Source organism: Diospyros lotus, chromosome 13, assembly GCF_014633365.1.
Source record: "Diospyros lotus cultivar Yz01 chromosome 13, ASM1463336v1, whole genome shotgun sequence".
NCBI lineage: Eukaryota > Viridiplantae > Streptophyta > Magnoliopsida > Ericales > Ebenaceae > Diospyros > Diospyros lotus.
The window spans coordinates 2,517,222-2,530,778 of NC_068350.1; the positions used below are offsets into that span (position 1 = coordinate 2,517,222).

General features: G+C 34.9%; 1 protein-coding gene across 1 annotated transcript; it reads left to right on the forward strand.

Moving 5' to 3' along the window:
- The first annotated feature begins 11,291 nt into the window (after positions 1–11,291).
- LOC127788427 (glycosyltransferase family 92 protein RCOM_0530710) lies at positions 11,292–13,535 on the forward strand. Its single transcript, XM_052316666.1, has one exon. It carries the CDS (start codon positions 11,451–11,453, stop codon positions 13,317–13,319), a length of 1,869 nt encoding a protein of 622 aa, XP_052172626.1. The 5' UTR covers positions 11,292–11,450; the 3' UTR covers positions 13,320–13,535.
- The last annotated feature ends 22 nt before the right edge of the window (positions 13,536–13,557 follow it).

Here is a 13,557-nt window from a genome sequence, read left to right on the forward strand (position 1 = left end):
TTTAGTGAATAGTGGATAATTATTAATTATTACGTTTAAGGTGATTATCAAATATTTGTGAGTTTAAAAAAAATATTAAATTATTTAGAATTTGGCAAAAAGACAATTAATTATTAAAAATCTTGGGGGTATTTGGAGATTTAAGAAAAAATAATAGTTATATTGTTTTGAGGAAATAGGAAATTAAGGGTAAATGATTAATTTATTTGAGAACACTTATAGAAATACGAAGAATTAAAATAAAGTGATTTGGGTGAATTTCTGAAAATTTGAAGTGTAAATGTAATAAGAGGAAAATTAGATGTAGGGTGTATGTGTTAATTTCTGGAAGCAGTGGGGTTTATATGTAAATTCCAAAATCTGTCTTGAGTTCACTATAAAAGTAATGGCCACGTATAATAGGTGAAGGAAGTATAATAGGTGAAAGAAGCAGCGAGCCCAACTGATCGCGTGCACGGGTGTAAAGGTGGGGGTTGCAGGATCAAACCCGCTTGGGCGCGAGCGAGGCTAGGGGTTTCGACCCTCCAGGTGATGGCCTCCCAGCGTAGCCTAGAGGCTACCATGTGGCCGCATTCTGGCCACCCATTTTTGGCCATTTTTAAGCCTAAATCGGGCATCTCCGAACCAGCAAAATCAAAAGAAAAAATGAATAAGGTGCAGCGTGCAGTGAGAAAGAACTGGGAAATTTGGGGGAAAATTTAAGATTAAATGAGGTTTAATTGAGTTTTAATTAGCCAAGTAGAGAAATATGTATTAATCATTCTGTACAGTTGAAATTTAATTTTGGGTCCAATTTTATTAATTTTGAAAATTTATACTATTTTGCAGCGTGTATTAATTTGATGGTGTGCAAGCTTAAAAACGTTGTAAACAGCTAAATAAAGGCGAGCTCTTTTCTACCTTTGTGAGCTTCTTTTATTTTATGAACCCCACGGTTTTCCTTAATTCGTTTCGATTTCGCGTATTAATTATACGAATCGATAATTTTAGTAGCATGAATTAATTTAAATTAAATATGAGATTCATTGGGATTTTATTTGTTGTGTGCCTACGGAGTATTGTGTATTGCCTTCATTCTTTTTGGAATGATGCCGAACCCAACTTGGGAACTAGATTCTTAGAGGTAAGGGTTTATTTTATGAATTTCTCGGGTGTGAGTAGGCTAGGGTTATCAAGCAGTGGGGCAGAGGTTGGATGTTTGGTGACTTTGGAGTAGACTATTGTAAGGCCTTAAAGTGAACCGTCCGGCGAACACTCATAGTCACTGACCGTTGATCGATGTTGGACACTGCTGACTAACTCTGTCATTATGTGATTTACTGCATGATACAATATGTTGTATTACCGTTCATGGTTTGATATGCACATGGGTACGAAATGCATGTTGGAGTATTCATTTATTAAGTATGCTTGGACATGAACATTCTAGTACGGTTAGATTGCATTTGGCACGAGTATATGCATCGCGTGTGGTTTATTATGTAGGCGAAGCATGGCTTGATGCTTGGATGTGTGGGCGCCGGTGTATCACGTTGATGCTCATTACGCCATTGCATTTTTATGTGTATTGCATTGTTACCGACAATTCATAGGTTTCGGACGGAAGGATCATTCCAATGGAACGTACGGCTCGACTATTCTACAGCTCGAGTGGACTGACGCGAGCATTCAGGTGTCAGGAGCACTGACATGAGCATTCGGGTGTTGGGAGCACCGACCCAAGACAATGCACACAGGTTTGTTGGAGATTTATGTTATCTTTTAGAACAGCGGTAGGTTGGTATGGACTTGGGTGCCATGTGTCTTGTGTGGGCCCCAAGAACTGATGATTTCTTTTATTTTCGCTTTTATACTATGTTGTGCGTCTCATGGCTTGTATGTGCTTGGAGGTTGGTGTTCTGGGGAGAGTTTACTGGAGATGTTCAACCTATAGCCTTCTTTTTTTTATGTTTGTTGAGTCTCTCAACTCATCTTACTTTCCATCATTTCATGTAATGGCAACATAAGTCAAAGGCAAATGAGATAACATCTAACAACAGAGTCGGTATGGGCAGTCCCGTCAATCCCCATCAACTCTGATGTTTGAGAGAGATTTACTCTATTATTTTTTACTGTGCTAGCGGAGTACCCGTAGTGTATGTATGTGTATAACTTAGCTTGTGTATAACTTAGCTTCTGCTATTTTAATTCATGTGTATGCATGTCAGGGTAGTTTTTGTCTCGTGTTTCATTCTATCTTCTTCCATAGGCGCTCCCATTTAGGTAGTTCGAGTGGTTGGGATATCCGAACGGGGGTGCTTACAAGAAAAGTCTCATGGTTTGAGTCTCTTGTATAATCCTCAATGTGGCATTTAGTTGAAGGTTGCGTGATTTCTGCCATTATTTATTGAATTTAAAGGATGAAAATGCAAATAATATTAGAGTAATGTTAAGAGTTATAATTAATGATAGTATCATCAATTATATATCGCATCTTCATTAAAAAAGATGTTAGATAAATAAAATAATGACATGTGATTTCTTTAACGTCCTCTAATAAAGAGATACCACATAACTGATGACACCGTCATCAATCATAATTCCTAATATTATTTATAATATTATCACTAACACTTTGATGATGACACAAGTCGATTTCTTTTACATCACAAGATTGTGTATACCTTATAAATTCTAAAAATGATTAATCTAAAAGGGTGAGATGCCAGTTAAGATAAGGTAACATTCAAACAAAAGCCTCTTTTTATCTTTAGTCTTATTTAAAAAAACAAAAAAAACTTACTTGAATATCCCAAAACTGCTAATAAAATGTTACTCAATGGCCATTGCCATTTTTTGAGAAACGAAGAATATAAAATATTACATTTTACCCCTCACGCTAATAATAAATTCATTTAACATGGTAGTGCAGGACTACTCAAATATTAAGAACGAGAGAGAACAAAGCCCCTAAACTCAAGCTCATAGGACACTATTTTCGAATGTCCGTTTCGTATTAGAAATTCTCCTAAAAATTTGAGAATCTCCCTTAAATTCTCCTAAAAATTTAAGTTAGGAGAATGTCCATTTTCAAATATTAAAGGTTAAATTAACTCAAAAATTTGATTTAAGAGTGAAACAATGAAAAGTTTTAGTGATTATAAAAAAAATATAAAAATATAAAGATACAAATATGAAATTGACCCAAAAACATTAGTTAAGGTGCAAGGGAGTTGGGTTAAATTGCAAAAATAGTCATTAAATTTTGTACTCAAATATAAAAAAGTTAGTTTTATATATAAGTTTATAACTACCGTTAGTTATCGTTAAAAGAACTAACAGAATGCTGGTGTGGCTAACAACATGGGTCCATATATAATATTAAAATGACACATCATTTAAACCCAATCCAAATATTATACCCAACGTAAGAATTAAACGATCACTAAACTTTATATTAAAGTACAAGAATATCATTGATTTTTTATGACACGGTATTTTAATATATATACATGGGCTCACGTTGTCAGCCACATTAACATTTTGTTAGTTTTTTTTAATGACAATTAACGATAGTTATGAAATTATATATGAAATTGAAGTTTAGTGATATTTTTACTACAAATTAAAATTTAATAATTTTTTTATATTTTAATGAAAAATTGAATGACTATTTTTACAATTTAAGCAAGGGAGCTAGACATGGTGACAAGAGAACAGGTTGGGTTTGCCAAATAAATAAGTTCAAAGAAGGCAAAAAGAATACAGGAGGATAGTTTGATGCTTGTGTTGGGTGACAAATGACAATGCATTCATTAGCAACAGGCTAAATTAATATTTTAGGCCAGTTAGTTGTACTTTGCTTTCGAATCCATTTGGAACATAATAGTATTTTATTTTCTTAAAAAATATAATCATTAAGCAAATTAGATTATTCCACATGATAATTTTATATAAAGTTGCTATTTATATTGTCATAGACCCATGTCCTATGCAACTCTTCACATGGTGGGACTTTTGTGCTTTTCAAATAACAAATGTAACAATTGTACATTACTCACACTAACAAGAAGATACTAAATAACCCAAATAATTGCATCAATTCTAATATTAATAATCAAGTAATGTCACGGAATTATGTTGGTATAGAATAGAGGTGTGCACCACAATTGGTCAATAAATGGGTTTCCTATACCTATTTAAAGTTAAAATAATTATAAAAATATACATTTTGAGTAAAAAAGAAATATTTTATTTAAAAATTTACTAAAATAAACCCGAATTACCCATTTAAAATTAAAGTAAGTTTGAAAAATTTATATTTAATTTTGAACATTCGCTAAATGGATATGCACATAACCTATTGACACCCCCTAATACACTATATAAGATAATATGTTTTATGACACAATTTTATTTTAATAATTTAAATTCGTAATTTATCAATAATAAAATAAATAAATTTGCATGATTCTATCTTTCCCATTCGGACGACTATGTCCCATATTTAAATCGCACCTAAAGAAAGAAAAGAAGAAAGAAGAATGTCCTTAAGAGAATGAAAAAAGACTCCAATTAATATGAGATCATAAACCCAACATGATGCTTAGCTCAAGTTTAAGTTACGAGTTATTTGCGTTCTCTCGTGTCTAATTTTTTAGTTGCTCTTGCCGAACATGTCATGGCACAAAGTTATAAAGGCTTAAAAATTCAAAAAGAAAAAGAATGGATTATTAATGCCCAACAATAATTTAGTAAAACAATAATAATGATAGATGATAAAGCTTAAATATCCCACCTAACTTGCTGTGGCTAGGCAGGCTTGTAACTAGTAGTCCAAAATGGCTTCGCTGCCCCCATCCATTCATCTGTTTATTTTATTTCCTTTTCCTACTCCTATTCTTTTCCTTTAGATAAGGCCTTGCTTAAAGATTAATCACCTGGTGAAGGCTTCACCTTATCATGAGATGACAGCCAATCAATCAAAGACTGTGACATCAGCAACGTTGATATCACGTCTGATGATGATTCATCATTCAGATTAGAGACTCCATAATTGTTTTTTTCTATCCAGTATCCCGTCCCATCATCTTAAGTGTTGATAAAGACCAGCTCTCTTGTTTAAATTTTGGAAGTCTCTTATAGCAAGTGCAATTTTGTGCAACCTCTCTTTTTGGGGATAACGTGAACTCCGTCAATCTCTTTTTTGGGGATAACGTGAACTCCATCAATTTTAGAGGTAAGAAGTCATTCTGGGGGTCTTTTTTTTTTTTTCAAAAAATTATCATATTTCTTTCTTTTCTTTCTTTTGCTCTCGTCACTCAGGATCGATCCTAAATAAAATTTTATACGAATCCTAATATCTCAGTCCCCTAATATTATTTAATATTATATATATATATATATAATATGAGAGGAGCCCATGCCTACAAAGCTATCTGGGCCCATGTCAACAAGGTCAGGACCGACCTTGGTGAGGGGCCCAAGGCAATCGCCTTCGTTGCCTACCCTTAGGGTTGGCCCTGTCGTCACCTCCCTTCCTTTCATAATCGATCTTCTCGTCGTTGCATCATTCTTGTCTTTCTATCACCCCGCTTCCTCATCGTCCACTGCTACATTCTTTTTTATGGTGAGAAAGAATGCAACGGTGATCAATACGCGAACCACGAGGAGGCAAGGTAGGGTGGCAAGACAAGACGAGGCGACAAGAGACTTACTAGAAAATGGGAGAAAATAGAGAAGAGAGAATGAGTTCGACTATTCAAAATTGATGAGAGTCCTACAAAATGAACGAGGTCACGTTATCCCGTTAAAAAGGGATACACAAAATTACAATTTCGTATATCTCTAAGTTTCGCATGATCTTTCCTTCAATGTTTATCTATCTAAATTTAAGGAGGAATATAACACTACTTAATAGATTTATTCAATTTCTTAGACAATTTCTTAGCAAACAGTTAAAGACTTTAGCAATCGTCTTAAAAGTCTCATCATTTGTTTACCAAACTTATTTGGTCTTTTAAGTTATTGAATCTAACAAATTTATATCATTTGTTGATCACTTTCCGTTACATGTGGGGGCAATAAAATATTATACATATACCTCTGTGGGTGGGCTACATCTACATGGTATGGCTTGCTTCGAGATAAAAATGAAAGGGTCAAGATAGCAATTTAATACACTAAAAGATTAGAAGACCCACCCAACATAAATTCCAACTTCAACCAACAAAAGTCATAATCAAACTTTAAAATATATTCTATTAAGCCGCGGCAGCCAACTTTGATTAGGCCGCGTTAGTAGCCGCCAAGCACGGGGTGAACGGGAAAACCCAATTCCAGCTGCCAGCAAATATTTCATTTAAACCGAAATAAAGGAATCAAATCAATTAAAATTATCAACTCGGTTTGATTTAAGGTGTAAATCAATTTAGTTTAATTTTTAAGTTTGATAATTTTAATTTTTTAATTTTTGTATTAAAAATTTAAAATAATTAAATCGATCAAAATATCTAAAACCATATCATTTTTTTTGGTACTTTATTATTTTAATTTTTCAATTTTTTTATTTTTTTGTTTTTTCACTTTTTCTTAGTTTTTTTATTTTTATTGGTTAGTTTGCTTTTTTGATTTTTTTAATTCTTTATTTTATTCAATTTGAGAATCTATATGATTCGTTGAGTTTGATTTATTTTGACACGGGTTCGATTTATTTATTTTGAGCAATTCAATTAATTTAATAATCAAATTAACTCTCTATCTAATTCAATAAGATGCATCACGATAAATATATTTTTAACATTTGAAATTATTAACACGATAAAAGAACTCTCTGCATCGATGTTTGATTAAAAAAAACTCTTTTGGCCAGTGAATAAATTAGAATTTAATAATTTATTAATCTATTTCCTTCTATTTAATTCGGCAATGCTAAACTAGAGAGATATCAACAAAAAAAATTAAATTCTAATTAATCCGTCGTATAAGAAAAGGAGAGGGAAAGGGAGAGAAAATATGAAAATATTTTTATTAAATTAAAATTTTAATATTTATAAAATAACAATAAAAAAATATAATTAAAGTATTAAAATCAAGAAAGTTCGCTATTATTTTTCAAACAAAGTGTAATTTACTCATTGAATAAATACGCAACTTGGTACTTTTAATTTGAAGAGAATTAATATATTAATTTTTAAAAGTGTGACACATGCACGTGTAAATTAAAAAATATATTTAATAATTAAAGTTTTTTTATTTTTTAGACAAAATTAAATCAAGTAATAAAAATATCATGAAGCATAAAAATTTAAGAAAAATTCACAAATACTTTTATTCGCATAATTTTTATTTTTTAAGTAAAATATATAAAATTTCTTGGGTTACCACTTCTAACATTATCTAACAATCAACGAGGAAAATACTTGCTCAGGACATAAATCAACTAACAAAGTAAGAATCACTGGTAGGAGTGTTCGCGATGCAGTTTGATCGGTCTGAATCATTTTTAGTACGCCAAATCGTTAGTGCGATTTTTCAACCAAACCAGACCATGGTCTAGTTTGGGTTCGGCCAAACCGCACCAAACCAGATTGTATTTACGGTCTAGTTTGGTGCGGTTTAACGTAGTTTGAAATGCTATTTAAAATCACTAAAAAAGATATTTAAAAAAATGATAAATAAAAACACAAATATTGGTAAATAAAGACAATTAAATATAAATAAATATGAACAAAAAATAAAGACAAAATAGTGTAAAAAATAAATAGAATGGGCCGCCAATTATTAGATTTTTATAATAATAATTTTTTTATAATTTTTTTTATTATTTTCTTGGGCGGTTCGGTTTAAAACCGAACCGCAAACTGTCCAAACTGCAAATCGTGCGGTTTGGACAGAATCCAAATCGTTTTCGACAGCCAAAAAAAAAATCGATCGGATCAGTTTGGTTCAATTCGGTTTGACCGATTTTCACGGTGTATCGATTTTTTTGAACACCCTTAATCACTGGGGTGCTATTTTTTAGACTCTCAAGTTTCGTGTTCAAGCCCTGACCAGAAGAAAAAGTTTAGTAGTCAAGGATTATCTTGAAAATTAAAAAATTGTTAAATTACTCTCACGTCAGTGGAGAAAGACTAGGGATAGAAACTAATTACTGAATTTTCTAATTTATATTTTTTACTGAAATCATAGGATTAAGCAACATGGACGTTCGTAACGGTGCGTTAAAAAAAATACCTATTAAAGATGTGATGGGTATATTATAAATAGTCAACTTTGCCGGCCCAAACCACATATCTTTAAGTCAATTGAAAATTCTTAGCCCAGGCATGATTATTAAATACAGAAACCACTCCCACCAAACTTGAGTAGGCTTTCCCTTTGGCATAACACAACTGGTCCAAAATGGGCAATAATTGAGGAAATTATGCAACCATGATATTATTATACCATTATGACAATTAGATAGATATAAACACTATATTTGTTTTCAAACTCTACTTAGAAAATTAAGAAGAATATTCTTGTATTAATAATGTATTGTGCTGTGTGTTTAATCAATATAAGTGTACAATATATTAATACAGTAGTTATCACACCAAATGTCACTCTGTTCCAAGTAATACTTTGGTATTTATTTTTAAATTTATTAAAATTGTACATGTAAAATTGATATATACAACAAGATATACCTTGAAATTTAATATCATGTCATTTAATATTTATTTATTTTTTATCATTTTTAACCCTGAAAATAAAGACACCCCCTCCCAAAATAACCACCGAATGTTATAACTTAGCAACAAAATAAAATGGTACAAAAATACTACCTTAATGCGAAATTGTAGATTCAATTCATATTCACTTTCTACTTTGAATAGTCTCTCAACATATAATCCATAGATTTAAGAGTGTGTTTGATTGCACACATTTTTCATAAAAAATATGTAATTATTATACATTTTTTATGAAAAACAATCAAACACTCTTAATTTTTTCATAAAAAAATATGTATGGTACAACCATTTAAAGTTTCTTTCCATGAAATTTATTTTTCAAGGGGGTGAGATAGTTTTTGTTTTCTAAGTAATATTATCTAGAATTAAATTCTAGATAATGCAATCAAACACACCTTAAGTGAAATAAAAACTAATAGCGTTATTAATGAAATCTTAATTAGGATATGAAATTAATTAAATATGTCAAGAAATATAATATAATATTTTCAACCCATCTAAATGACCTCGAGTAAACATCTACACCTACACCTACGTCTACATCTACATCTATATGCACCCAAAGATGGACCCAGCACCTACAAGCATACTGGCCGATGAAATAGCTAATCAAGCAAGTTCTAAGGCTCGTCGATGGGTCATTTTTATGAATATATATATATATATATATTCAAATTTGAGGTAAACTTGCTATTTAAAGCCGTGGAAGATCAAATTATGGGACAGCAATTAGTGACCAATTTGATTACAACTCATTCAGACTTAATTCAGGAAATAGGCAAATCAAGCTTCAAAATGTCTAGTATAAGAAATAAATCCAAACTTAAATAATAGCAACGAAAAGAAAAGGTTTTAGTTTTTCCTTTTCCGCTAAATTAGAAACTTATTTTTGTTACTAAAACAGCTACTCCCAATTAAGTACTTGCGTTCACTCAATGGTTAACCAATAGTAAGGTAAGAGAATATAATGGCATCCACCATAACCAAGGTTTACACCTCTCAAATATAATGTTGCCAAAATACTCTAAATTAGCAGGGACCCACCTCCCCCATTCTAATTGGAGCCCTGCCAAAAATCTTATATTGAATGAAGAATGAGTTTTTTTATCTTACCTCACGCCCCCGTTAGGATGGGAAATAAAGTGAAAACTCACTCCTATATATATATATATATATATATATATGTCCTCATTTACCCCATCCCTAAAATTACATTGAGAAGGTAAATCGAGAATATATAAATACTAACCAGAGCTCGAACTCGCAATCTGTAACTTGAGATCCAAAAAATAACACCCAAAAGGTTCTTCCTTTGTTCTTGGCCTGCTGAGCTGTGTGCGAGACAACTTACTCATATTTTTTAGTGTAATTTGTTATTTGAGAACTAACTGTGCTACGCGGGACAACTCACTCCTATTTTGGTCTGGTCCAAAAGGTGAAATCGCTCACCCCGAGCGTCCCTCACACCCGGCCCGACAGGACGTGGGGGAGGTTAATCATGGTGACCTAGTTGGACGTAGTGGCTAGACCCAAGCTCACCGCACACAAGGAGCCCCCCTCACTTTGGAGAGAGGTGCCTCCACACTGTCGCTTGCGAGACTCGATCCTCGATCTTGATCCAAAATTCATCACAAAAGACACTTTATGTCCCCTTCTTGACCAACTGAACTGCCCATGCGGGCATCTCACTCCTATTTTGTCTACATAGAAGGTGGTATATCAAGTTCAAGTTCAGGAACGAGGTAAGCCTGCCACGTTGCCAGCCCTACTTAAAAATGAGTTTCTAAATATCGTCACGAGGTCAGCATGTGAATTTCTACATTTTCGCCTAATAAGCATGATCCGTAAAATATCGCTAGGAGTAAGCATTTTATAATTTCAATCACTTTTTAGAGTAATTTGGTAATCAGATTGAACTAAAAAAAATTATAAATGGCAAAACTGAACCCAAATCTTAAAAAATTGATCTAACCAAAATGGCCGAAATTAATCAAAATAATTAAATTTTATTCCTAAAATTCAACGTTAAGAAGATTTAATATATTTTATTAAATGTTAATTTATCATATAAACATTAATTTAGATTCAATTTAGTACAAATTTTGTGAATAACCCAAAACTCTTCTAAAACAATAATGTACGTACTTGGGTCAATTCAACTTATTCGGTTGAAAATAGAACAATAGTACTGTTAAAATAAAGAAAACAAAATTAATTTATTTTTTACCTCAAAATCAATCCAACCAAATTTAGTAGAAGAATAAATCAAGTTAAGAAATTGATTAATTTGGTTCAAAAATCTGATTTTGATCAACCAATGATCACTCGTATTGCATGATTTTGGAAATTAATTTTAATTAGTCTAGTAAAAATAGGACAGACTCCCTACCTTCCCGCAAGCCTGAACACACACTTTGATGGATAAAGGCCCATATATTCCAACATGGCACTCCCACCGACTGGTGGCTGGGCCGTACCTTTCACGCGCCATCAAGAGAACGTGAGCCAAATATTCCCTTTACCCAACACAGCACTGACCAACACAACACAACAGGGCGGCTGGCTGGCTGGCTGGCTGCTTTAAACGCGTTATCTCCCACTTCCTTTCTTTAACATTTCCCCGACACATTACCAGAGTCAAGAAGAAGAAGAAGAAGAAGAAGCAGAAACCAACGCTTTATCTTTCCAGCATAAGCCTTCCAGATCTGAAACCAGCCAAACCGAAACCACGGCTCAATGGATTCTTCAATTTCTGAGCACCACCACCATCATCATCGCAAGCGAAAGCGTTCCAGGCACCTCTACCACTCTTCCTACTCTTTCTTCTCCGTAAGATCTCTCATCCTCTGCTTCTCTTTCCTCCTTTTCCTCTATCTCCTCTCCTATCGCGTCCACCTCGCTCCGGTGGATTTCCGGCCAGTTCTTGTGGTCCCGGGGTTCCCGCTCTTCTCCTCTTCTTCTTCTTCTTCTTCCAACTCGATCCAGCTTTTTTCCGGCGCCAAACAGCCTTCGTTCCTAGTAGAAGATCGAGTTTTTTTTCCCGACCATGTGTTGTTGCTAGTCTCCAGGATGTCTAGGAGGGCAGATGAATTGGACTGCGTTTACTATCCGAATCGATCGGGTAATAGTGGTAGCGGTGATGCTTTTGATGGATTTACGTTTACCAGTGTGAACAGAAATGCTTTGTCAGTGGACGAGTACAACGAGTTTCAGTCGATCGTGAGGTGTCCTCTTCCGCCGGAGAATTACTCGGCGGCCGCAGTGAATTTAAAGCCGCGAAGACGCCGGCGATGGATAGGAGGAGAAAAGGCAAAAACAGAGGTTCTGAGAGGTAACCAAACGCTGCGCTCTTGGGAGATGGTGGCGTACGCGGCGGTGCTGGATGGGAACACGACGGTGGTATTTGTGAAAGGGCTCAATCTCCGGGCGGATAGGGAATCGGATCCGACTCCATTCACCTGCCATTTCGGGTTGGGAAACTGGGAGAGAGATGGAAGAGGATATGTGCTTACTACAAAAGCAATCACGGCCGCTCAAGAAGTTGTCAGGTGTTCGCTGCCAGCGAGCATCCGGATGAACCCTAGCAAGGCTCAGGGAATTAGGGTTACCATTGGAATAACTCCTCAAGTACATGCCAAGGCTCACAGTAGACTGCTCGTGCCATCTGTGGCTAAGATTTTTGGTACGGGAGAAGAGTTGAGGAAGAAGAGGGAGATGAGTAAGGGGAAGTATGAGCTGTGTGTTTGTACAATGGTGTGGAACCAAGCTTCAGCACTTCGCGAGTGGGTAGTTTACCATGCCTGGCTAGGGATCGAGCGGTGGTTTATCTATGACAACAATAGTGATGATGGAATTCAAGAGGTGATCAATGAGCTCAATCGCGGGAATTACAATGTCAGCCGGCAAGTCTGGCCATGGATTAAGACTCAAGAAGCAGGGTTTTCACACTGTGCTCTCAGAGCCAGGGATGAATGTAACTGGGTTGGATTCATGGATGTTGATGAGTTTTTCTACTTCGCATTCCCTACTCCTAGAAGCCACAGGTTCGGGACGTTGGGTTTCCCTGATCAGAATGCCCTCCGGAACCTGCTCACGAATTTTTCATCATCCACGACAATTGCAGAAATCCGAACAGCTTGCCACAGCTTTGGGCCATCCGGGTTGAGTTCGCCACCTTCACAGGGGGTTACAGTTGGGTACACTTGCCGGCTGCAGAGTCCTGAAAGACACAAGTCGATTGTGCGCCCTGATGCCCTCGACACTACCCTTCTCAATGTGGTGCATCATTTTCATCTAAAGAAGGGCTTTACTTACCTGAATTTGCCCCAGAGCACAGTTGTGATTAATCACTACAAATACCAGGTGTGGGAATCTTTCAGAACCAAGTTCTACAGAAGAGTTGCTACCTATGTTGCTGACTGGCAAGAAAACCAAAATGAAGGATCAAGAGATAGAGCACCTGGGCTGGGCACGGAACCCATTGAACCGCCTAATTGGCGGTTACAGTTCTGTGAGGTTTGGGACACAGGGATGCGGGACTTTGTCTTGGCCAACCTAGCTGATCCTGCTACCGGGTTGCTGCCATGGGAGAGGACTTCCCTGTAACAGACTTAGATGGATAGCTGAAGATTTGCCTGCCCATGTATAACAAATTAGTCACACATAAAATGATTCTTTCTTTTCATTATTTCACCATCATATATCTGATTTTTTGTTTGTAAAGAAAATAGATGAGTTACATGTTTCTTACACAGTTGTATCTTTCAACTTATGTGAAATGATTCTTTTCTTCTTAATCTATTCTTTCAGATTCTTGTTCAATTGCTCTTGGATCTAGTATGTG

Bases quoted from the DNA above. Each gene is read 5' to 3' on its own strand.
- LOC127788427 (XM_052316666.1), top strand. From the start codon at position 11,451: ATGGATTCTTCAATTTCTGAGCACCACCACCATCATCATCGCAAGCGA.